Genomic DNA, 25167 nt, shown 5'->3' with positions numbered 1-25167 from the left:
TGCAGGTACAGCAGGCAGTGAAGAAAGCTAATGGCATGCTGGCCTTTATAACAAGAGGAATTGAGTATAGGTGTAAAGAGGTCCTTCTGCAGCTGTACAGGGCCCTGGTGAGACCCCACCTGGAGTATTGTGTGCAGTTTTGGTCTCCAAATTTGAGGAAGGACATTCTTGCTATTGAGGGAGTGCAGCGCAGGTTTTGAAAGGTTAATTCCCGTATTGGTGGGACTGTCATATGTTGAAAGATTGGAGCGACTGGGCTAGTATGCACTGGAATTTAGAAGGATGAGAGGGGATCTGATTGAAACATATAAGATCATTAAGGGATTGGACACGCTGGAGGCAGGAAGCATGTTCCCACTGGTGGGTGAGTCCAGAACTAGAGGCCACAGTTTAAGAATAAGGGGTAGGCCATTTAGAACAGAGATGCGGAAAAACTTTTTCACCCAGAGAGTGGTGGATATGTGGAATGCTCTGCCCCAGAAGGCAGTGGAGGCCAAGTCTCTGGATGCATTCAAGAGAGAGTTAGATAGAGCTCTTATAGATAGCGGGGTCAAGGGATATGGGGAGAGGGCAGGAACGGGGTACTGATTGTGTATGATCAGCCATGATCACAGTGAATGGCAGTGCTGGCTAGAAGGGCCGAATAGCCTACTCCTGCACCTACTGTCTATTGTCTATAATATTAGAGATGCATGTGCACACCCTTCTGAAATACACTGAGACCTTACTTAGTCTTTTCTCTGCAAAGCCCTCAGCCCCTTGGCCTTTGTTTTGGGAAGTCAGAGCTGTGGTACTTAATGCCATTATGCTCTCCTCATGGTCCACAGGGTAGATCTCTTTAACTGGATGTCTGATTAGAAAGAGAGAGCAGTCTGGTTTTAAAATTTTATTTGCTTCCCTCATTCAACTTAGTTGAACCTGATGTCATCAAGTGGTAACCAAATTTTATCCCATATCTTTAAATAAAACGCATCCTTTGTGCTCTTACTTACCCTAACTATTCAAAAAAAAGTAATCACTGCCCATCATACACCTTGGCTCTCAAGGTGCTCAATTATTTCTTTCAAGTAGTATTTCTATCCTTAACAAAAATTCTTCATTTACAATTTGATATAACACTTCTATAGTTTCTTCTAAGCATGTGACTGAGAGCTGTAAATGAAATCCACAGTCAACTGAAGTAATATGGAAGGCAGATTAAAAATTAGCAATGTGATACTTCTAATGATCTCTCTCAGACATTCAATTTTGTGCCAATTAGCATCAGATTAGTTCTTCAAATTTATACTTGCCAAATATATAATCTCAGTACTCTTAACAACCATTACTATAAATGTTTTGAGGCCACTGTAATGCAGCAATTTTCCCTATACCAACCACTGAAGTGTCAGATAGCCCTAATAAAAGCCAATAGTTAGTCTCTTATTAGTTGTGCAAAGCGCATCTCTGATAATGATTCCTGCTTTATTATTTTCTTACAAAATTTGTAAACTTTAACCTATTTGAATTTGATTATTCTTGTGATAATATTAATTATTCCTTTAATAATGTTTAGGAGAGAGCCCAGATAAAGAATACCTAGACTGGTACAAACCTGCTGTGTGGTTCTGGATCCTGGTAGGACTTGCCTATTTTGCTGCTGTTCTCAGTATGATTGGAGATTGGCTTCATGTTATATCAAGAAAAACACAGGAAGAGGTGGGTTGTTCAGAATTATCTCACCTATACTTCTAATGCAACATTATTATTAAGACTGAAATAAAAACTTCAATTCCAATGGCAAACTATGACACTGATTTAAAAGCAATGCTATTTTATTCACATCCATTCAATTATCTTGTCACATATGACTTTAAGTTCCTTTTAAATCCCACTTGCAGCATCAGTAAAATACTAAAATATACTTTACATTGATATTTCTGTAGTTGAAATATTGTTATTGGGTCATACTGTATGGTGTCAGTTTTACGATTCCAAATTGTGTTTCTACACTGAGTTTTGCTATTGTGGGTGTAATAAAATCTATCACATTAATTTTACATTCTTCTTAAATTATTCATTTATCACAAGAGAAGCATAGTGAATATAGGAAGAAATGCAAAGAGGTTGTTTGTCAACAGTTTACGTTTGTGGGTGAGTCCAGGTAAAGAAACAGCTTGACATCAAGATGTCCAATAAAGATGGAGATGTATCTTATTATACGTCAGAAAAATGGTGTGGATGTGGTATTTTCTGTTGTATGCAGCATTTCCCACCATTTACTTAAACAGAAAAAAAATCCAATTACTTGCTCATAAGAAATAATTTCACTTTATCAGAATGTAATTAATTTATAATACCAATTTCCATCGTACTGTTATGTTGGAATTTGTGGTTATTTAGCAGCATGCACATGTTACAACCATTCCCACAAACAGGTCCATGCAAGTTCCGAACAAGTTCCATCAGTTCTATTCCATTTCTCCTGTTTCCCTGAAGCTCGGCAACCCATTGTCTTTACAGTTTTAATTCCTTTGCCATTTCTATATAAACTTAAGATATTGTGTAGGCAGTTAAACAACCAGCACACCAGTGGGATGTGAGAGAAACCTTCAACAGTCCTGCTCTCTGAGTAGAGAAAAAGTGGAATGGAATATTTTTATTTTTGATGAAAATCACAGCCTAATTTTATAAAGGAAGATTCACATTTAGCAACTATAATAAATAGCCAGACACTGGGTAATAATGATAAAAGGAATAATTGTGTTCTTCTGTAGATGCTCATAATTTACTTATATTTTCTTCTAAATTGGAAGAATTTAGAAGAACCTGTAGATGGTGTGATATTTTCCTGGAAACATATATGCTCCAACTATGCAATACTGCTGTGAAATGGCCACCACTTTCAAGAATTGTGTTTGAAAAGCACAATTCAGAAGCAAAAGGCTAAACAATTGAGACAAGATAAATTCAGGAGAAAACATTAAATCCTGTCATTTATAGATGGAATTGAGATTAATCTCAACACTTACTGTTGCTTTTCAGGAACAGGAATCAGCCAACAATCCAGATGCATCTTCTTAGAGTCAGAATCATAGAGCACTACAGCCCAGAAACAGGACTTCAGCCCATCTATTCCACGTTGAACTGTTTTTTCCTACCTTGTCCCATTGATATGCACCTCAACCATAGCCCTTTCTACTCCTCCCACTGATGCACTTATCCAACCTTCACTTAAATATTTGAAATCAAATCTGCATCCACTACCTCCACAACCAGCTTATTCTACACCACTCTCTGAGTGAAGATGATCCCCCTCAGGTTCTCCTTTAGTACTTCACCTTTCACTCTTAACCTAGTCTCACCCAACCTTAGTGGAAAAATCCTACTTGCATTTACCTTATCTATACCCTTCATAATTTTATATACCATCATCAAATTTGCACTCATTCTCCTAAGCTCCAGGAAATAAAGTCCTAATTTATTCATTCTTCCTCCTATAACTCTGGTTTTCATGTCTTGACAACATCCTTGTAAGTTTCCTCCATACTCTTTCTATATCTTTCCTGTAGATAGGTGATCAGAACTGCACACAGTACTCCAATTTAGCCTCGCCAATGTGTTATACAACTTCAAAATAACATCCCAACTCCTGTACGCACTATTCTGATTATTTATTGAGATACTGCATGGTATAGGGTCTCCGGGCTCTCGGTACGCAACACTTTGACTGATGAAGGCCAGTGTGCCAAAATCTTTCTTTATGACCCTGTCTACCTGTAATGTCACTTTCAAGGAATTATGGATCTGTCTCAGATCTCTTTGTTCCACTGCACCTCACACTGCCTTACTGCACTGAGAGTAAGTTCTACTTTGGTTTGCCCTCCCTCCCAAAGTGCACACCTTATATTTGCCTGCCATTTTCAGACCATTTTTCCAGCTGGTCCAGTTCCTCTTGCAAGCTTGGATAGCCTTCCTCGCTGTCCACTATGCCCCCAATTCTGGTATCATCTGCATGTGCTGATCTATTTTACCACATTATTACACAAATCTTTACTCTATCCAGTCCTTTTACAGTATGGCAGTCTCAGTCAACATGTGAAAAAATAAAATCTCCTACCATCAGAACAGTAATTTTTCTTGTACTGTTTGCTATCTCCTTACAGATTTACTCCTCTAAATCCTACTGCCTATTGGGTGGTCTATAGTAAAATACCATTAACGCAGTTATCCTTTTCTTCATCATTTCCACCCATATAACCTCTGTAGATGAGCTCTTCAATCTGTTTTGTCTGAGCACGACAGTGACATTTTCCTTCACCAGTAATGCCACACCTCCCCCTTTAATACCTACCCTTCTCATCAGGTCTAAAGCCAATGGATTCCCAGGTCATCGAACTGCCACTCCTGTCCCTCCTGTAACCAATCTTGCTAATCGCTGCTATTTCATAATTCCACATGCTGATATGTTCTTTGTAGGCTCATCTCCTTGACCTACAAGACTCCTTGCATTGAAACAGACACAACTCAGAACCTTAGACCTACCATGCTCAACATTTTGGTTCCTGTCTTTGTATGTAGGGTTAACATCAGCTTTCCCCACAACCATTCTATGAGCTGCCCTGGTACTTCGGTTCCCATCCCCAATGATCAAAAACAGCATTTTTGATCAATATTGTGGCTTTCCATTAATAATGTAGCATATAATTGTGTGCAGAGATCAATAAGCAATACAATATTGGGATGAAATTTATGTCAAAGATGGAAAGTAGAATGCAGATTGCCATTGCAAGAAAAAAGCAGTAGTTTAGCTGGCATTTCAGTTACTCTCATTGCTATGTTAACAATGTTGCAAAAGTCAGATCGCAGATGTCATTTCATTGTTCTTGTTAGTAATATAAGAAAGTCTGGAGAAGAAAAAAGAATGCCCGGTCAGCAAATGAATTCCACCAGAAGCTCACATGCAGTTATTCTGTCATTTTCCTGCCCTATTTATATACAATATTTAAATCTTGGCATTTCCTGTATAATTGCTTTGATATTTAAAAATGACTTTACAAAGAGAGCAGTAACAGTAAGAAATGAATTGTTCCTTTAATCTTGCATTATCAAACCAGTCTCAATTTACGTAGTAGATCCCATTGCCAACTTGAAATATTTGCTCTTCATCAATTATTTTGGACTGTTTTGTAGTAGTAGTTTCTAGAATCTGAGCTAAAGCTGGAATTTTGGAGGGACATTTGTCATTAGATCACAACAGAAGAATATATTCACAAACAAGAGAAAATCTGCAGATGCTGGACATCCAAGCAACACACACAGAATGTTGGAGGGACTCAGCAGGCCAGGCAGCATCTATGGAAAAGAGTACAGTCGACATTTCAGACTGAGGCCCTTCAGCAGGATTGGAGAAAAATAGATGAGGAGTCAGAGCTAGAAGGAAGGGGAGGAAGAAACACAAGGTGATAGGTGAAACTAGGAGGCAGGGAGGGGTGAAGTAAAGGGCTGGGACACTGATTGGTGAAAGAGATACAGGGCTAGAGAAGGGAGAATCTAATAGGAGAGGATAGAAGGCCATGGAAGAAAGAAAAAGGGGCAAGAGCACCAGACGGAGGCGATGGGCAGGCAAGGAGATAAGGTGAGAGAGGGAAAGGGGGATGGGGAATTGAGAAGGAGGGGGTAAAAATATGTTCTGCTTCTTCTGAAAGTCTTATCTCCCTTTATTCCTGTTGAGAGGAGGACTTTCAGTAACAGCTGACAGACATATTAGCCCTATAGCAACACAATATCTTTAATGATATGTGGATGAATAGCATCTGGAAGATACTACATTTGAAGTGTAGCAAAAGTAGGTTAAATCAATAGAAAAGGTATGGGGCATCTAAAATGAACCATAAAATGGAACAATATGGATTCCTGTTCCAAAGCCAGTGATGGATAACAGGCCTCTTTCTGCATAGGTACTTTATAATTAAGTATGATCAGCTACTTTTAAATGCTGTTGATGTTAGGTGGCATGAAGTCTTGAATTACAGAAAGCTGCATGCTTTTTTCCATTATGCTATAGGAGAATCATTACCTTGATACTAGCTCACAACAAGCTAAGAAGGACAAGAGGTTAAAAAATTAGATATACAGAATACATGTTGAACCACATTTTTAAAGGTGTTAGATACTGGGAATATTGATATATTTCACTGTAAAGATACAGAGTGCTTAACTCAATCTCAATTTTACAGTGAAAGTACAATAAAAACTGCATTTGCTAGAATTAATTTCCTATTGGTTAAGAATTTCAGGAGTGGTAGATAAGCTACAGATTTCAGAATATAAATGCTTCTTTCAGAATATCCTATGGACCAGGAAGAGAAAAAATCTTCATGAAATCCTGAAGGAAAATCTCATCCTCTACATACCTTGCCCGATACCCTTCTCTCTCTAGTCTGTCATCAATTTCCAATCATGTTTTCTTTCCGATTGCTGAACACTTTCTATCCCAGTGATTTAGTTTTCAGGGATAATTCCAAAGGAACTCTGTCTGTGGCCTCACAGTAAATTTCACCGTTCCTCCTCTACACTTCCCTGAATCTTGGCAGAAGTCTAGTGCTCGTTATAAATATCATGACCAATGATTGTTTCAGAATCTCTTTCCCCTCAGTTTCCCCTTAAACAGGGCACCAGAAAATGTTAAGCCACTGAATGCATTTGACTCTGGTCCCATCTGCGAACCAGTGTCAAATGCACTCCAGGTTAAAAATTACCTCTTGACTTTAATTAGCTCTGTTAAAGCAGCATAATCTTCCTTCAGCACCTTTCTGGTGTTTCCACAAATTGCCACTTATGATTCAAACAAGTGTAGCCATTTTTATTTTAATTGCAACTATTCCTCAAGTGCAGTGCATTTCAATGTTACTTTTTTTGGTATACACCATATAAAACGCAACGTGACAAATAAAAATGGTCTTCGATCAATCTGGCAGCTTACTCTACTAAGTAATTGTCTATGGTGCTTTACTATCTTTGCCCTTTGTTTTATTATGATAAGCTGTACACTTCATATTCACTCATGTACTATTTCTGTGTTTCCATGCTGCAGCAGGTTACGAGATTTTGTTGATTTGCCCATCAGTTCTGAGGAAGAATAAGAACACATTAATTTATTTCTACTCAGTATCAGAGGAGCATCAAATATTTAGATACTTAGGAAACTATTAGCTTTAGTCATTACATAGCAATTAATTTGAATTATAGTTTAGAATTTTTGGGCTGAGATAAAGAAATGCTTTGGCAAAGTATGATGCTAAAATATTAATGCAAAATTCTTGCTTATACTATATGAATAATAAAATAATAAAATACTATATGAGCAATAAAAATGGTGAATAAATTAGAGCACAGGAACACAAAATTCAAAGAGCATAAACAAAATTTTCGATAGTAGCTCCTTGAATTTTTTGGTCAGACTGTCAAATTAATTTTATAATTAATAGTCGGTTATTTAGGGTACTTTACCATCAAATCATTAAAATCACTGTGCAGAATGAGGCAGTGCCCTTCCCCCACAAACATCCCATACCCCATGATTCTATGAGGCCAGGGCAAGGTCTTAATTTTCCCATTTCCTAACTTTTCCTTCATATTTATTTGAATTTTTCATAGACATTTTATTCCTGTTATATGACATAGGTCAGACTCAGTAAACACTTATGGTAAAGATAAGTGCTATTTTATATTGAAATATTTATTCTAACATCCACTTTCATATATTAAATGTATTGCAATAGAGCCTTAATTGAACTGTAATGTAAAGTTGAGAATGAAATATGGTTGGTAATTTATATTACTTCTGTTCCATATTGAGGGATTTAGCTTTATAGTTCTGTGCATATTGTACACGTACTGTACACCAAAAGCACACAGTGGTGCTGTCATCCACTGCGTAACACACAACTGATTTACATATGAACAGTGTTGGGTATACAGTGAAAATCTCTTTTGAACAACAGGGATAACCTACTATACTACAGAGTTCATTGGATTCATTCACTTTGAATCTAGAAGCTTCAATCTCTCTGGAGCTTACTTAAGACTGTAAGAACCATAAGACATTGGAGCAGAATTAGGCCATTCAGCCCATCGAATCTGCTCTGCCTTTCCATCATGTCTGATCCCGGATCCCACTCAACCCCATACACCTGACTTCTCTCCTTGGATGTCTTGACTGATCAGAAAACTATCAACTTCTGCCTTGCAGAACAAACCATAGATTTACTACTCACTGGCTGTAAAAAAAAAAAAAAAATCCTCCTTACCTCTGTACTGAAGAGTCGCCCCTCAATTTTGAGGCTGTGCCCTCTAGTTCTGGATACCCCCACTATAGGAAACATACTCCCCACATCCACCCTATCTAGTCCTTTCAACATTTGGTAGGATTCAATGAGCTCCCCATGCATTCTTCTAAATTCCAATGAGTACAGGCCCAAAGCTGCCAGATGCTCCTCATATGTTAAACCTTTCATTCCAGGAATCATCCTGAATCTCCTCTGGACTCTCTTCAATGACAACACATCCTTTCTGAGATATGGAGACCAGAATTGTTAATGATAGTTCAGGACTGGCCTGACTAGTGTCTTATAAAGGCTCAGCATTATCTCCTTGCTTTTATATTCTATTCCCCTTAAAATAAATGCCTTCTTCATCACATAACCTGTAAATTAACATTCCGGGAGTCCTGCATGAGGACTGCTAAGTCCCACTGCACTTCTGATGTTTGAGCCTTCTCCCCATTTAGATAATAGTCTGCACTATTGTTCCTTTTACCAAAATGCATTATTGTACATTTCCCAACATTATATTCCTTCTGCCACTTTTTTGCCCAGTCTTAGTCCTGCTGCAATCGTACCGTTTCCTCAGCAGCAGTACCTACCCTTCAAACTACCTTCGCTTCATCTACAACTTTGCCACAAAGCCATCATTTCCATTATCTAGATCATTGCCAAACAGTGTGAAAAGCAGTGGTCCCAATAGTGACCCCTGAGGAACACCATTAGTCACTGATAGCCAACCAGAGAAGGTCCCTTTTATTCTCACTTGCTGTCTCCTGCCTGTCAGCCATTCCAATATCCATGCCAGTATCTTTCCTGTAATATCATTGGATTTTATCTTCTTAAGCACCTTGTGTGTGGCACCGTTATCGAACGCCTTCTGAAAATCCAAGAAAATGACATCCACTGCCTGTCCTTTGTGCACACTGCTTATTACTTTCTTGAAGAACTCTTATCAGGTTTGTCAGGCAAGGTTTCCCTTTACAGAAAACATGTTGACTTTGACTTATTTTTACCATTAATCTCCAAGTACCTTGAAACTTCATCTGTAATAATAGACTCGAACACTTCCTTAGCCGCTGAGATTAGACTAACTGGCTTATAATTTTCTTTCTTTTACCTTCCTCCCTTCGTAAAGTGTGGAGTGACATATGCAATTTTCTGGTCCTCCAGGATCATGCCAGAATCAAGTGATTTTTAAAGATCATGACCAATGCATCTGTTATCTCCTCAGCAAACTCTCTCAGTACTCTGGGATGTATTCTATCTGGCCCAGGTGACTTATCCACCTTAAGACCTTTGAGTTTGCCTAGCACCTTTTCCTTTGTAATAGCAATGGTACTCAATCTTGCTCCCTGACACTATCATTCTCCTAGTGTCGTCCACAGTGAAGACAGATGCAAAATACCCATTAAGTCAATCTGCCTTTTCTTTGTGCCCTATTACTAACTCACCAGCATCATTTTCCAGTGGTCCAATATCAACTCTCACCTCCCTTTTACTCCTTATATAACTGAAAAAAACTTTTGGTATCCTGCTTTATATTATTGGCTAGATTGCACTCATATTTCATCTTTTCCTTTCTTATAAATTATTACTTGCCTTTTTTTGGGATTTTAAAAGCTTCCCAATCATCCAATTTCCCACTCATTTTTGCTACTTCATATGCCCTTTCCTTGGTTTTTATGAGGTCCTTAACTTCCTTTGTCAGCCACGGTTGCCTACCCCTGCCATTTGAGAACTTCTGTGGTACATATCTATCCTGTGCCTTGTGAACAATTTCCAGATACCTCAGCCATCTCTGCTGTGCTGTCACCCTTGCCAGTATCCTCCTTCAGTCCAACTGGGCAAGCTCCTCTCTCACACCTCTCTATTTCCCTTAATTCCATTGTGATACTGATACATCTGACTTGTGCTTCTCCCTTTCATACTGCAGTATGAATTCAATCATATTAAGATCACTGCCTCCTAAGAGTTCCTTTACATTGAGCTCCCTAATAAAATCTGGGTTATTACACAACACTCAATCTAAGATAGCCTTTCCCTGAGTAGGCTCAAGCACAAGTTGCTCTAAAAAGCCATCTCGTAGGCATTAATTCACCAAATTCCTTCTCTTGAGATCCAACACCAAATTTCCCAATCCCCTTGCATATTGAAGTCCCCCATTCCAATTGTCTCATTTTCCTTATACATGCCTTTTCCAGTTCCCTTTGCAATCTTAACCTTATATCTTGGCTATTATTTGGAGGCCTATATATGATTCCTGTAATATTTTTTTACCCTTGCAATTTCTTAGCTCCACCCACAAAGATTCAACGTTCTCTGACGCTATGTCACCTCTTTCTAAAAATGTAATTCCATCTCTACCAACAGAGCCACACCTCTGCCTATGCCTTCCTGCCTGTCCTTTTGATACAAAGTATATCCTTTGATGTTAAGCTCCCAACTATGGCTTTCTTTCAGCCACAAGCCACTGATGCCCATAACATCATACTGACCAATCTCTAATTGTGCCATGAGTTCACCCACCTTATTCTGAATGCTACACACATTCAATATAACTCCTCTGTCCTGCATGCTTTGCCCTTTTGAATTTTGCCTCTATGGTACAATTTAACTCAGTACTTGGTGCCTTTATTTTCCCAAAATAGAGGTACATTCATCATAATCCTGCTGGACCTCTGTGTTCTCAGCAGAGCAACCAGAAATTTAATGGAGAAGCAGGGATTGGGGCGAATGCTATTGGCCAGGAGGGTATGTTCATTAAGTGTCATTCCTGCCTTAATCTGTCCCTAAGAGCAGTGGCCAGCATTCTTCCTTCACCTATCCATGGATTTTGGGGAATACTGTTCTGACCTTAATCTCCCAGAGACTACAGGAGATCCCTCTGGTCTTAGCCTGTCAAAAAAGTAATACTAAAACTGAGTATTTCTGATGTTCTATCTCTTGAAGAAAAAAGTTCCCAACATCCAGATTATGCCTAAAGAGGTCAAGGTAATTGTCATTCCAACAGTTTAACCCCTGGGTCATTGTGGTGGCTGCTGAACATGTATCAGAGCTTGCACCTTACAGCTGCATAGATAACATCACAGTAATGTTGTTCTCAATGAAATGGGAACATACTTCTCTTTATGTACTAAGCATCACACAGTTTATGCCCAAGAATTGTTGCATTCTCAAATACACAGGAAGCGATAGAATGTAGCTGAAGTGTTTCACTCTCCTTGGATCTCTGTCAGTATGGAGGATTATCATTTCTAGTGGGTGGTGAGTGACAACTGACACTCTGTTCTCATGGACCTGAGGAAGTTTTGAGAATTTATTTATCATGAGGCAGTCTGCTTGTACCCAAATTACTGGACAGATGCATGTCCGGCTGAATTACTGTATCCAGAGCTGACCATTCTGCTCCAGTATCCTCTTCATGTGGTTGAGCAGTTACAGGATTATGAGAAGGCTATAATTGATGTCTTCAAAGTATAATTCTGCTTATTAAGCTTGCAAGAAGGGAATTGTCCAGAAAGAGCCTTTATATCACCTGCTGCTATAAGAGTGAGAAAAGAGTGCTGGTGGATGTTTTGTGATGTATGTGCATATATGGAATTGCTTTGCAGACATGAGAATCTTTCTCCATGAATGTCTTACAGAATGACTGTTCTAGGCAGATCTCCTTATCGCTGTAATAATATTCAACAAGCAGTGTAATAGTTTGTTGCATTGGTTGAATTCATTGGACATTTTTCCCTTTAAACATGAGCAGTTAAGTTTCAGCTGGTGTCTGGAATTCATGAAAGAACTAATAATAAAGTGTAATCATGAGAGAAAATGTTTTCCACTTCATTAGCCCCCAGTCCCTTTACCAGAGTACCTATGTGAACTATTGGCGCTGATTCAAACATGTGCATGAAACTTTTTAGTGCCTATTTTCAGACAAAAATGAATTCCTGCAGATATTGTAAGTAATAAAAAACATTGCTATGGCAACATATATTCATTTTAATTGTAGGTTGGGGAGATGAGAGCTCATGCTGCTGAATGGACAGCCAATGTCACAGCAGACTTGAAGGAGACACGCAGAAGACTGAGTGTGGAAATTTATGACAAGTTTCAAAGAGCTGCATCCATCAAAAGGAAGCTGTCCTCAGAGCTGGGTGGACAACAAATGCAAGAATTAACTCCGAGCAAGAGAACATTATCTGCCAATCTACCTGATGGAAAAGATACCTTGCCCACGTTATCAAAGAATGGTGGTCTTTATCTCAATGGGTTAAGTTCGCAGTTTGCCAGTGAAGACATCTCAGTTATTGAAGACATCAAACAACAAACATGAACAATAATTAGCAAATTAATAGGTCAAAAGATGATTGCTCTCAGATAAAATCTTTATTGAAATCAGAAGGTTGAAAGTTAATGGTGCTGTAAAAGAATGTAGTTTGAAGTTCATTCTCTTCAATTTATATTTGACCTGATTTCAGTTTAGATCTGTAAATTGCTTTGTATCTACAAATATTCTAATCAGTGCCTTAACTTTTGGCAGATGCAGACCTTGACATTCATGTCTTTTGCATGTCTGTACAACTTGTTTGAATAATTGTTAATTTTCTACTCACAGTAGATTGCAGAAGAGTTATTTGCAGATTCTGTGTTGAAGTTGAACTTGAAGAACATCAAAACTACACTCATAACCTAAGCTTAGATACACTGCAATTACAAGAGTTTTAATAAGGGCCTTTGATAAATCGGATTAAATTCATAATCACCCTTTCAAATGAGCACATTGCAAATTAGTTACAAGGCACATTTTGGCAAAGTATAATAGATGTTTACTGAAAAATCCATGATGAAGTCCTGTGTCTTCAGTATTTATTTTGAAGTGGATTTAGCATGGGTTTTGTGAAGAAATGGTAAATTAGAAAATATATTATTTCACAATATTTTACATGATAATCATAAGATTTATTGTTACTATTATGAATGAATTTAATATTTATTTGTTTGGCATTTATAATATGCTGTTATATCCTACCAAATTAATATTGTTTGCATCATTAGTTTATTATCTTGTAAATTAAGGTATAATTTTTACAGATCTTATAGGGTAAAGGTAATTGTTGTCTGTGGATAAATAAAATTGTTCCTGGAATTCATTTCACCAAATAATAGATATAGGAATAGCTTACATTAAGAATATTCCTCTGTTCTACATAAACCTAAATTATTTATTTGTACAATCTCTTTTGTTTTGGAGTAAGTTGCATTTTTTTTTTAAAAACAAAACTCATATTGTTCGCAGGGGAGAAAATTCTTCCTGTGTGCTATGCGTTATTTATAAACAGGTTTAAGATCTGATCACAAACTGTGCAAAGAAAGATTTTCATGAAAAAGTTCAAGTCCAGCAAAAAGTTGATTTTTTTTTGATGGAGAGGAGAACAGGTTCATGGTGGTGAAGAGGTGAAAATAGGAGCATGTTCTCCAATGGTACCATTGACTGGATAAGGATGAATTGGGTGAGAGCTAAAATATCCAATCCCCCCCACAGTCAGATGTAATCTCAGTTTTAACTTAGGATGGTCTTGGGGCAGGCAACCAAATAGCCTTCAGGAGTAACACACACAAAATGCTGGAGAACTCAGCAGGCCAGGCAGCATCTATGGAAAAGAGGAAACAGTTCACATTTCAGGCTGAGATCCTTGATCAGGACCTTTCATCATAGATGCTGCCTGGCCTACCGAGTTCCTCCAGCATTGTGTGTGTTCCTTTGGATTTCCAGCATCTGCAGATTTTCATGTGTTTGAGCCTTCAGGAGGCGAGGCAGGTTGGTCAGCCAATCCAATTTCAGATGGGTCATAGGTGCTCATCCAATATGCTCACAAGGGTAGGTCACAAAATAGATGACTAATTTGCACATAGCAGGCAGGCGAGTTATTAAAATCATTTAATATGACTGCAAGCCTCTATTTTTGTAGAATTTTAAGCTTTTGGCTGGCTATGTCAGAATTAAATAGTGAAAAGGATTTATTCTATTCATGAAACAAATGCTGGTAAGAAGGGAAGTGTTTCTTGCACACCCAACAAGCTTACCAGCTACACTCTCTACAATGGACTAATATTTTGCATTATGTCTACACCCTCCACAACTCTGATTTCTTTCCACAGTCTCCGCTCACCCACAAGCCCTTAATCTCCTGAAATTCATACAATATTGATAAACATCAAACCTTATGACAATATTTTTCTTGCCACAAACCAATGCCCCCATACTATAATCATTCCTCATTAACGCTCAAGCCCAGATACTCACACTCTTTCCCTACACTTCTTCCTTCTCTGTTGCTGAGTAGGCATAAATGTCTGTGAGTAGAAATAAACATCTACTCAAACATTCTGAGTGTGCATTCACACAGCATTAACATGAAGTGCTTTAAATTTATATAGTCATTGAAGTTATAATGTAATTCTAAATTGAAGCTGTAGTCAAGGATTTTCCTCATAATTAAAATATCTGCGTGAAAGAGGAAGCTTATGCTCCTTTATTTGAGTTAATTTGTCCCTATATTATTGATTTTTTACTGCACAAAGCTAAAAAAATTATTGGTACCATTTCTAAATAACTGATTCCAGTGATTTTTAGAGGTGATTGGAATAGAAATTGTAAATATAATTAAAGAAATAAATTGCACTTAAATATCAACTTTGAAAATGTCCTGAAATAGATTACAATGTATGGAAAATACTTATTTGTGTGAAATATTTATTCACTGTTGTAATGAAGAAATACAGTTACTTTTATAACCATATAACCATATAACAATTACAGCACGGAAACAGGCCATCTCGGCCCTTCTAGTCCGTGCTGAGCGCTTACTCTCACCTAGTCCCACTGACCCGCAGTCAGCCCATAGCACTCCATTCCTTTCCTGTCCATATACCTATCCAATTTTACTTTCAATGACAATACCGAACCTGCCTCTACCACTTCAACTGGAAGCTCGTTCCACACAGCTACCACTCTCTGAGTAAAGAAGTTCCCCCTCGTGTTACCCTTAAACTTTTGCCCCCAACTCTCAACTTATGTCCTCTTGTTTGAATCTCCCCTACTCTCAATGGAAAAAGCCTATCCACGTCAACTCGATCTATCCCCCTCATTATTTTAAATACCTCTATCACGTCCCCCCTCAACCTTCTACGCTCCAAAGAATAAAGACCTAACTTGTTCAATCTTTCCCTGTAACTTAGGTGCTGAAACCCAGGTAACATTCTAGTACATTAACTGCATCAGATATTATGCTTCAGAGGTAACTTCACTGTTTTTTCTTTCCACATGGTTCCATTGCATCTGTCACATTCATTTGAGAAAATTGGTAGAGCCTCAATTTAACATTTCACCTGAAAGTCAGTATCTCAGACAGTGGAGTGCATTAATGATACTGAATCCTTTGATTCAATTTAGACTTTTCTTTTCAAGTTCCAGTAAACCCATGTCACTTGACTTAGAACTGAGACATGGCACAGTGTTAGGCTACAATAACTCGTGGTTCTGTAAAGCATGTTTCAGCTCTATTATCTCTTTATTCCCCAATTTCAATAATTATCCCGTCAGGATAAGTCAGGTCAACCATCTTATGACACTGGTAAAATCTTTCATATCCAAACCTGAAAAATAATGCAATGGAATTCCAATTTCTTTAACCTTCTGATAATTTTTAAGGATCATAAATAAGATAAAGTTTCAAAATCTGAATATAGTTTTAAATTAAGTTCTAAGTTGCCAAATTTGGAAATGCTGTTACAAATAATTTTGTCTACATACAATTTTTCCCAACACAACAATAACAAAAACATTTATCTAGCACATTGAAAGGAAACAATGAGTGTTAAAAATAATAACAAAATAATGGGTGTTGAGCCAAGAAGATGGATAATCAGGAAGATTAAAGCATGCTGTCACAGGAGTCCACCTGCTAACATTTATTTTCTTTTGCTCTTAGCAGGGCCATTGTATATCTACTCTCTGCAAACAAGTGTGTCACATCATTATTTAAGGAGCAAATAAGCTTATGTTCAAGTTCTCATCAGTATCAACTTTGCCTGCTGGTTAGTGAAAACAGTTAATGGAATTATTGCAAATTTAAATATTTTAATACAAATGTATCCAAGAATTTGAACTATTCTGGTTAAATAGGCCATCCTTCGATGGTGTACCACCTGACAACAATAAAAACCTGTAAATTTCATCAAAATGTATTAAGTTAACTAATGTAAATTTGATTAGGCTCAATGTCACCAACAAAGTGATCTAGTTCTTCATCACAGACTGGGTTTGATTTTATGGTATAAAGTTCAACCATGCTAATTCACTTTACAATGAACTGAAATGTATGTAATATTATCAAAATTGATTTTAAGTAATTTGTATTGTAAGTATAAAATATTAAGGTAGTATATTAAAACAATAGCCTTTCATTTGAAAATAAATTATAAGCATGAAATAAAATACTAAATGCATTTTCTGAGAATTATGGTTTGTTCTTTCATCAAGGGAGGATTCAACTTCAGTTTCCAAGTTAAAATAATCCAATATTTTATGTTTAGGTAAATCAGCAGTATTATAAATTGTAAATTGGTTGCTACTTTTTGTTAAATTGGATATGGAAGAATGGAGATACATCTTCATGTATTTAAAGATGCATTGTTGTTGTCTGACTGTCTTAAATCTTTAAGCTTCTATGTATCTGATAAATGAACTGTTTTCATAATGTATGGCTTTGCTTTGTTCTGATTTACTTTAAATATCTTTTCATTCTCTGTCCTTAAGGATTTTAAAAAACCACCTTGAACCAATAGGCAAGAAGTGGTTAAGCTGCTTTCATTTTTGTACCCCTCACTTCTTGTCTATATTTTTAAGTCCTTTGAAACTGATGGCTAATAATAGTCTCACTTGTAAGCAGCCATTTTGGAATGTAACAACGTAAGAAATAGAACCTGTAGTGGTCCATCTAGCCTTTTGAAACTGATTCCACATTTATTATTATCTTGATTTTCTACCTCAGTGTCCCATCTTCCCTTGATAGCCTTACAATTTTAAAAAATCTAATGATTTGTAATTTGAGTACACTCGGTGACTCCAATTCCAAATCTCTCTTGGGAACAGAATTCCAAAGATTCTCCACTGCCTTGGTGTAGAAATTGCTTTTCATTTGAGTCCTAAAAGACTTGAATCTGTGACCTCCAGCTCCAGATACCCAAGCCAAGGGAAACTTCAGGCACATAAATATTTTGTATATTCCAGCTGTGATTTAATTGGATTAAGCAGATTATAAATTGTAGTTGATAATAGCCATTTGTGCTTAGAAACTAAAGGATTTTGCACATTTACACTGACCTTCTGAATCTGTGTCTCTGTCCTTTGGTTAGAAATGTTGCAAGGTCTGTAGTGTAGACCTGGCCCAATGCTTTTCGTGATCTTTGGATGCTGTTATATCTTGACTGAGATTGGGTACATGCATCAACATGCATCCAGTTTTAAAATGTGCCTGCAGTCTCTGGTTAAGTTAATTACATGACTTTGTAATTGCATCATCTCAACTTGCAAAACGTGCACCTTCCACCTCTCTCTCCCTACTAAAATAAATGAAACCCAATTACCTCACATCTATGAGATAAAAATGAATTACAGAGTGAATAATTATAGTTGATAGCAAACTTAGACCACACTTCAGTGTCATGGATGCCCATTTCATTAGATTTTTTCCAACATTCCTTGTGCACACCTGAAGCGTGATCGGGAGACAGGGGAAAACCAAATAATAAATGATTATACTGTATATTTTGTGACTTCAATCTTTGTGAAATGCTTATTTGGCATCAATGTTGCAAATTGACTTTGTTCTGTGAGAAACATTCCACCATATGTCATCCAATGATAATACAGTAAAGGGTCTGCCGAAGAATCTCAATCCAAAATGTCGACTGTTCATTTCCTTCCATAGATGCTGCCTGACCTGTTGAGTTCCTCCAGCCTTTTGTGTGTGTTTGTGGTGAACTACATATACCTGTCTGGACACGCCCCCCCCCCCCCCCCCGCTGACTGCTCCTGTGGCTCCTCCCATTGACCGTGGCTCCTCCCACAGACCCTGGTATAAAGGCGATTGGGGCCTGAGCCCTGCCTCTCAGTCTCCAGGATGTAGCATGGTGGTCAATTGCTGCTTGTTCTTTCTTCCAGTCAATAAAAGCCTATATCTCGCCTCACGTCTCAGAGAGTTATTGATGGTGCATCAGTGTTGCTCAATATTTCCTGCATTTCCAGAATCTCCTGTGTCTCCATGATACAATTATAAGCATCAAGTGCTGCAAGATAGTTTGATATCAGGATGGAGGAAGACCACATTGCAGACATGTAAGAGGATCAAAATATGTCAAGTATTGAATGCACCTTTGGCAAATTAGTGTAAAAATTTGAAATTGTATTAAGAAGATAATTCTTTACTTAGCAATATGCAATAGATGATGTGGTTGAAAACAAAGGTCATGATCTCTGTTCTCCAAATCCCTCAAGCACAGATGACACTGTTTTCCCAACCAGTCCTTAAGTCTCTACAAATCTTTATCCCTTAACCTTCAGGGATTGGCTTTTCAAACAATATGGTTGCTCAGAGAGTCTGCTTGGCTTGGTTGGGCCTAGTGCTTAAAAAATGCCACAAATGGACAATGCATTGAATAGTAATGTTAACAATACAGACTGAAAACTTAATAGCAGAACAAGTTACTGCAAATATAAATACCTAGGAGCTGCTGATGAATTTTCAGAAGTGTTTGAAGGAAGTGCAGAGATAGAGGGAAAATACTTTCCAGGGATAAAAGAAAGGAAGCAGTGGTGGTACATTCACCAAGAGCTGTTCCAGCAGCTGCCAGAGAGAAACTGAATTCCAAGTTAAATGGGGAGAAGGAAAACATTGTTTATCACACTGGGATAAGCTGAACAAACATCAGTTTGCATCCTTATGTTACCAATACTATATATTCATACTGATACAAAGCTGCAAGAGATTCATGCAGCGGTTACAAGTGAATGGCCAGGGAAATAGCAGGAATTCCCACAAAGCCTTTTTTACTTGCGTTTTTGGGGTGAGCTTAGCACTTGCAAAGTGTAGAACATAGAACACTACAATACAGGTATTTGCGCTTCCCCCCATAATGTTGCGCTGAATCAAATACATTTGCAATCAAATGGCCAATTAAACTAACCCCTTATGCTTGCACAATGTCCATATCCCTTCAGTTTTCTCATATTCATTTGCCTATCTAAATGTCTCTTGAAATTCCCTAGTGTGTCTACCACCTCAGGCAGTGCATTCCATGCACCCCCACTCTGTGTAAAACATTTGCCTCTAAGATCTTCTTTAAAATTACCCCCCTCACCTTAAACACATGCCCTTTGGTATTGGACATTTCAACCCTGGGGTGAAGGTACTGTCTGTCTATTCTATCTATACCTCTCTTAGTCTTATAAACCTCTATCAAATCTCCCCTCAGCTACCGTCACTACAGAGGAAACAACCCATTTGTCCACACTCTCATTGTTGCACATGCCCTCTAATCCAGGCAGCATCCTGGTAAACCCCTTTGGCAACCCCTCCAAATCCTCAACATCCTTCCTATAATGGGGTACACAATACTCCAAAAGTGATCTATCATCTTATAAAGCTGCAACGTAGCTTCCTGACTTTTTAGCTCAGTGCCCCGAGTAATAAAAGCACAAATGCCATATGCCTTCCTAATCAATCTATCAACCTGTGCAGTCACTTTCAGGGAGCTATGAACTAAGATCTCTCTGCTCAGCAACACTGTAAAGGGTCTTGCCCTTGTCAGCGTACTCTCTCTTTACCTCTGACCTACCAAGGTGGAATACTTCACCAGGTTAAATACTATCTGCCATGTCTTCACCCATATCTGCAACTGATCTATATCCATCTGTATTCTTTACCAGTCATTTATGCTATCCACAACACACCAATCTTTGTATCATCTGCAAGCTTACTAACCCACCCATCTATATTTTAATCCAGCTCATTCGTATACATCACAAACAGCAGAGGTCCCAGTACAGATCCCTGTGGAACACTACGAATCACAGATCTCCAGCGAGTAGAAGATCCTTTGAACACCATCCTCTGTATTCTATGAGCAATCCAGTTCTGAATCCAAACAGCCAATTTACTATTGATCCCACGCATCTTAATCTTCTGACTAAGCCTCCTATGAGGGACCTTGTCAAACACCTTACTAAAATCCACATTGACATCACCCACAGCTCTACCTTCACCAATCACCCTCGTCACCTACTCAAAAAACTCAATCAAGTTAGTGAGATATGACTTGCCGGCACAAAGTCATACTGACTCTCCCTAATTAGGCCATGGTTTTCCCAATGCTATAAATCCTATCCCTAAGAATTCTCCCCCATAACTTCCTTACCATTGATGTGAGGGTCGGTGGTCTATAAGTTCCAGGATTATCCCTGGCTCTCTTCTTGAACAATGGAACATAAGCTATTCATTGTTCCTTAACTGTTCACACACTGAAAGGTCAGTCACCTGGCCAGGCTCAAAACCCAACAGCAGATCCAGTACAGACCCTCATTTTGTTGGACTAGCGTCACATTAATTTAAGAAACCGTCCTGGATGCACCGAACAAATTTTGCCACACCTAAATCACTTGCACGAAGAAGGTTACAGTTTATGTTAGGGAAGCTAAAGTCCCCTATTATAACAACCTTATTGTTTTTACATCTTTCCTTTATACACCTACATATCTGTTCCTCAAAATCCTAGTGACTGTAGGGGGAGGGTGTTTCTGGAGCACAATCCCATTAAAGTGATTGCACCCTTCCTATATCTGAGTTCTACCCATATAGACTCAGTGAACAAGACTTCCATTACGTTCCCTCTGAGGGCAGCTGTGATACTGGCCCTGATTAGTAGTGCAACACCACCCTCCCCCTTTTACCTCCTTCTCTATCTTTTCTAAAACATCAGACCCTGGGACATTAAACACCCATTCCTGTCTCTAAGTTCATCACCTTTACTTAAAATAATTCTAGCATTAAAATACACAGACTTCAAAATATTCATCCCATCCATTACTTTGCTCCTGCATGTTCTTAATGGCCCTGACAACTAACTTCCTCTGCATCCCTCCACTTTCTGACTTGGTTCTCTGGTTCCCATCCTACTGCAAAACTAGTTTAAACCCTCCTGAGAAGCACCGACAACCACCCCCCACCCCCGTACAAGCAGGATAATGGTTTCCCTCCAGTTTAGATACAACCTACCCCTCTTGTTCAGGTCACCTCTGCCCCAGAAGAGGTTTCAATGACCTAAGAACCTGAAACCCTCCCCCGTGCACCAGTTCCTCAGCCACTCATTCTTCCCCTAACTTTGGGGTGGGTTTCTTGTCACTATCACTCTGCCTGACTTTACTCTTGCCTGCTGAGCCTCAGAGCCAGGCACAATGCCACTGCCCTGGCTGCTGCTGTTGTGTCCTGTTAGGTCACCCCCCCCCCCCCACCCTTCAGCTGTAGACTTGTTGCTGAAGAGAATGGCCACGGGTGACCCCTACACTGACCCCTTGCTCCCCTTTCTTCTCCTGCTGGTTACCCATCTGATATCTGCAGCCAGCATGCTGGGTGTGACCACCTCAGTAAAAGTTTCATCTATGAGGTTTTCAGCCTCCCAGATGGTCTTGAGTATAAGACCATAAGACATAGGAGCAGAATTAGGCCATGTGGCCCATCAAGCCTGCTCCACCATTCAAACATGGCTGAGCCTTTTTTTAAAATCTCCTCCTCAGTCCCAGTTCCTGGCCTTCTCCCCGTAACCTTTGATGCCATGTCCAATCAAGAACCTATCAATCTCTGCCTTAAATACACCCAACGACCTGGCCTCCACAGCTGCATGTGGCAACAAATTCCTCAAATTCACCACTCTTTGACTAAATAAATTTCTCTGTGTCTCTGTTTTGAAAGGACGCCCCTTTATCCTGAGGCTGTGCCCTATTGCCCTAGACTCGTCCACCATGGGAAACATCCTTTCCACATCGACTCTATCTAGGCCTTTCAACATCTGAAAGGTTTCAATGAGATCTCCTCCTCATCCTTCTGAATTCCAGTGAGTACTGACCCAGAGCCATGAAATGTTCCTCATATGATAACCCTTTCATTCCTGGAATTATCCTTGTGAACCTGCTCTGGACCCTCTCCAATGCCAGCACATCTTCTCTAAGATGAGGGCCCAAAACTGTTCACAATATTCAAGGTGAGGCTCCACCAGTGTCTTATAAAGCATCAGCATCATCCAGTACATCCAGCTCCAGCTTCAGTTCCTTGACCTTGTCAGTCAGGAGCTGAAGTTAGGTGCACTTCCTGCAGGTGTAGTCATCAAGGAGAATGTCATATACCCTGAATTCCCACCTCTCACAAGAGGAGTATTCCTCCACCTTAACTATCCTGCATCCACTGAAATAAGGATATGGATTTACAGACAATCAAAAAAAGCTTATCTGCTCTTACCTGTGCCTTCTTTCTGAAACCTTTGATTTTTGCACTCACTTAAGTCAATTACTCAGCCTCTTCTCACCGAGCTTGTTATATCTTGGGTTCCAATATCTCAAACCCAAGTTCCACAATCAAAACAAATGATAACAAACAACTTAGCACCCTTAGCCTCCACCTGTTCTCGCTGAGCCCTGTTGAGCCAAAGCCTGACTACTTTTAACACTGGTCCACACACACAATGACCACTTCACCTGCACCCCTTCTTTTTATTGTCAATTAAAACTCACTCCCACCAAGACTCAGTCTTTTCAAATGGCTGCTGCACTGCAATGCAATGATGCCACCTTAGTACTGATATAGTGGTACCAAAATCTATCAGGAGAGAACAGGTATTGAAAGAGAGTTTGTAAATTATTGTTTTGACGAAGAATAGTGGTAGAAGAGGAAGACCCAAGCCTTGGGTGAATAACTTGCATTTCTTGAACAGTCATTCATAAACTGAAGGCTCATTTTGCATATGTGTTATTCTACTCCAGGTTGTAAGGGATCGGTTTACAATTTGCTGCAGATGAATTTGCAAAGTTTGTGACTACATGGGGATTCACTCATATCTCATCACTACACTATTCATGGTCCACTGGAAAGCCAGTGGATGCCATACAACACTCAAGTACTTCTGAGAAAGACAAAAATGGTCACTTCGGTACAAACCTCAGGATCTTGACCGGTTAGTGACTGATGAGCTTCTGAACTAGATCAACATTGACTACAGCTGCAAGGTGGATGTAATGCAAAGTACCTACTGGATACAGCAGGCAGAAGAAGCAATGGAGGGGAATAGCAAGTTTGCTGTTATAAAAATACAGCTGGGGAGATATCACAATGTATTGGTATGTCTCCAATTATTACCCCCTCAACCATTTTTCCTCAAATACGTCAAATTCTCCCATCTAATTTTGTTCCTGAAATTCCTCATCCCTGGAAGAAATCTGACAATTATTTTCTGCAAAATCACCAGCTTCCTAAAGTGAGGCAATCAAATTGGACACATAGACTCTGTGGCCACTTTATTAGGTACATATGTAAACATGCTCGTTAATGCAGATATCTAATCAGTCAATCATGTGGCGGCAACTCAAAGCATAAAAGCATGAAGGCATGGTTAAGAGATTCAGTTGTTGTTCAGACCATACATCAGAATGAGAAAGAAATGTGATCTAAGTAACTTTGACCATGGGATGATTCTTGGTGTCAGACGGGGTGGCTTGAGAATCTCAGAAACCGCGGAGCTCATAGGATTCTCATGGACAACAGAGCTGCCACTCACTGGACGGTTTTTTTTGTTTTTCACACTGTTCGCTTACAGAGAACGGTGTGAAAAGCAAAAAAAAAAAAATCCAGTGAGTGGCAGCTCTGTGGGCAAAAGCACCTTGTTAATGAGAGAGGTCAGAAGAGAATGGCCAAACTGGTTCAAGCTGACAGGAAGGTGACAGTAACTCAAAGTTCTTCATGTTCATTTAAATTTTTTTAAAGTTTAAATATCATTCAACCATGCATGAATACCCATGAAACGAAACAGCATTACTTCAGGGACAAGGTGCAAAACATAGTACCAGCTGTCATACAGCACAATGACCAACTCTCTGATAGGGTAGACCTGCAGTACTTTAAATTCTTAATGTCCAGCTTGGTCTTGCGATCATAAAAAATACATTTAAAAAAAGACAATAACACCTTTGGTTGACCCTGTAGAAGATGCTGCGATTGAACTTGCTGCCATCTTACCCACACAAATAACCAGGCATTACAACAGTGGTGGGCAGAAGAGCATCTTTGAATGCACATCACTTTGAACCTTAAAGTGGTTGAGCTACAGGAGCAGAAAGTAATGAACATGCATTCAGTGGCCACTTTATTAAGTACAGGAGGTACCTAATAAAGTGGTCATTGATTGTAGTACTCCATTGGCAGACTTTTCAGTATTCTGCATAGTTCATCGCTTTTGTATCCTTATTCATCGTTTTAGAAATCCCATGATCCCATTTGTTCAATCAATTATTCTTTTACCATGCCCTGCTTTTTCAAACATTCATTCCTGTGTCATTAAGTCTATGGTCTTCTCATTACTTTTGCTACTGTAATACAGGTACTATATATTTCATCTAATACTTATCTAAGACCATAAGACATAGGAGCAGAATTAGGCCATTCAGCCCATTGAGCCTGCGCCACCATTCCATCATGGCTGATCCTGGATTTCACTCAGCCCTATGCGCCTGCCTTTTTGCCATATCCTTTGACGCTCTGACCAA

General features: G+C 38.9%; 1 protein-coding gene across 2 annotated transcripts in view; it reads left to right on the top strand.

The window, feature by feature from the left end:
• Positions 1 to 18355, top strand: part of LOC140730438 (potassium channel subfamily K member 2-like) — a 114842-nt gene extending 96487 nt beyond the window's left edge. For both annotated transcript variants that reach the window (XM_073050841.1, XM_073050842.1), the window contains 2 exons: positions 1556 to 1698; positions 12310 to 18355. In XM_073050841.1, coding sequence (XP_072906942.1) covers positions 1556 to 1698; positions 12310 to 12633 — 467 coding nt within the window. In that variant the 3' untranslated portion in view covers positions 12634 to 18355. The remainder of the gene's footprint in view (positions 1 to 1555; positions 1699 to 12309) is intronic.
• Positions 18356 to 25167: the final 6812 nt, after the last annotated feature.

This window comes from Hemitrygon akajei, chromosome 7, assembly GCF_048418815.1.
Source record: "Hemitrygon akajei chromosome 7, sHemAka1.3, whole genome shotgun sequence".
NCBI classification, from domain to species: domain Eukaryota; kingdom Metazoa; phylum Chordata; class Chondrichthyes; order Myliobatiformes; family Dasyatidae; genus Hemitrygon; species Hemitrygon akajei.
The sequence above is the reverse complement of the archived record's forward strand: the minus strand, read 5'-3'. Positions and strand labels throughout refer to the sequence as shown.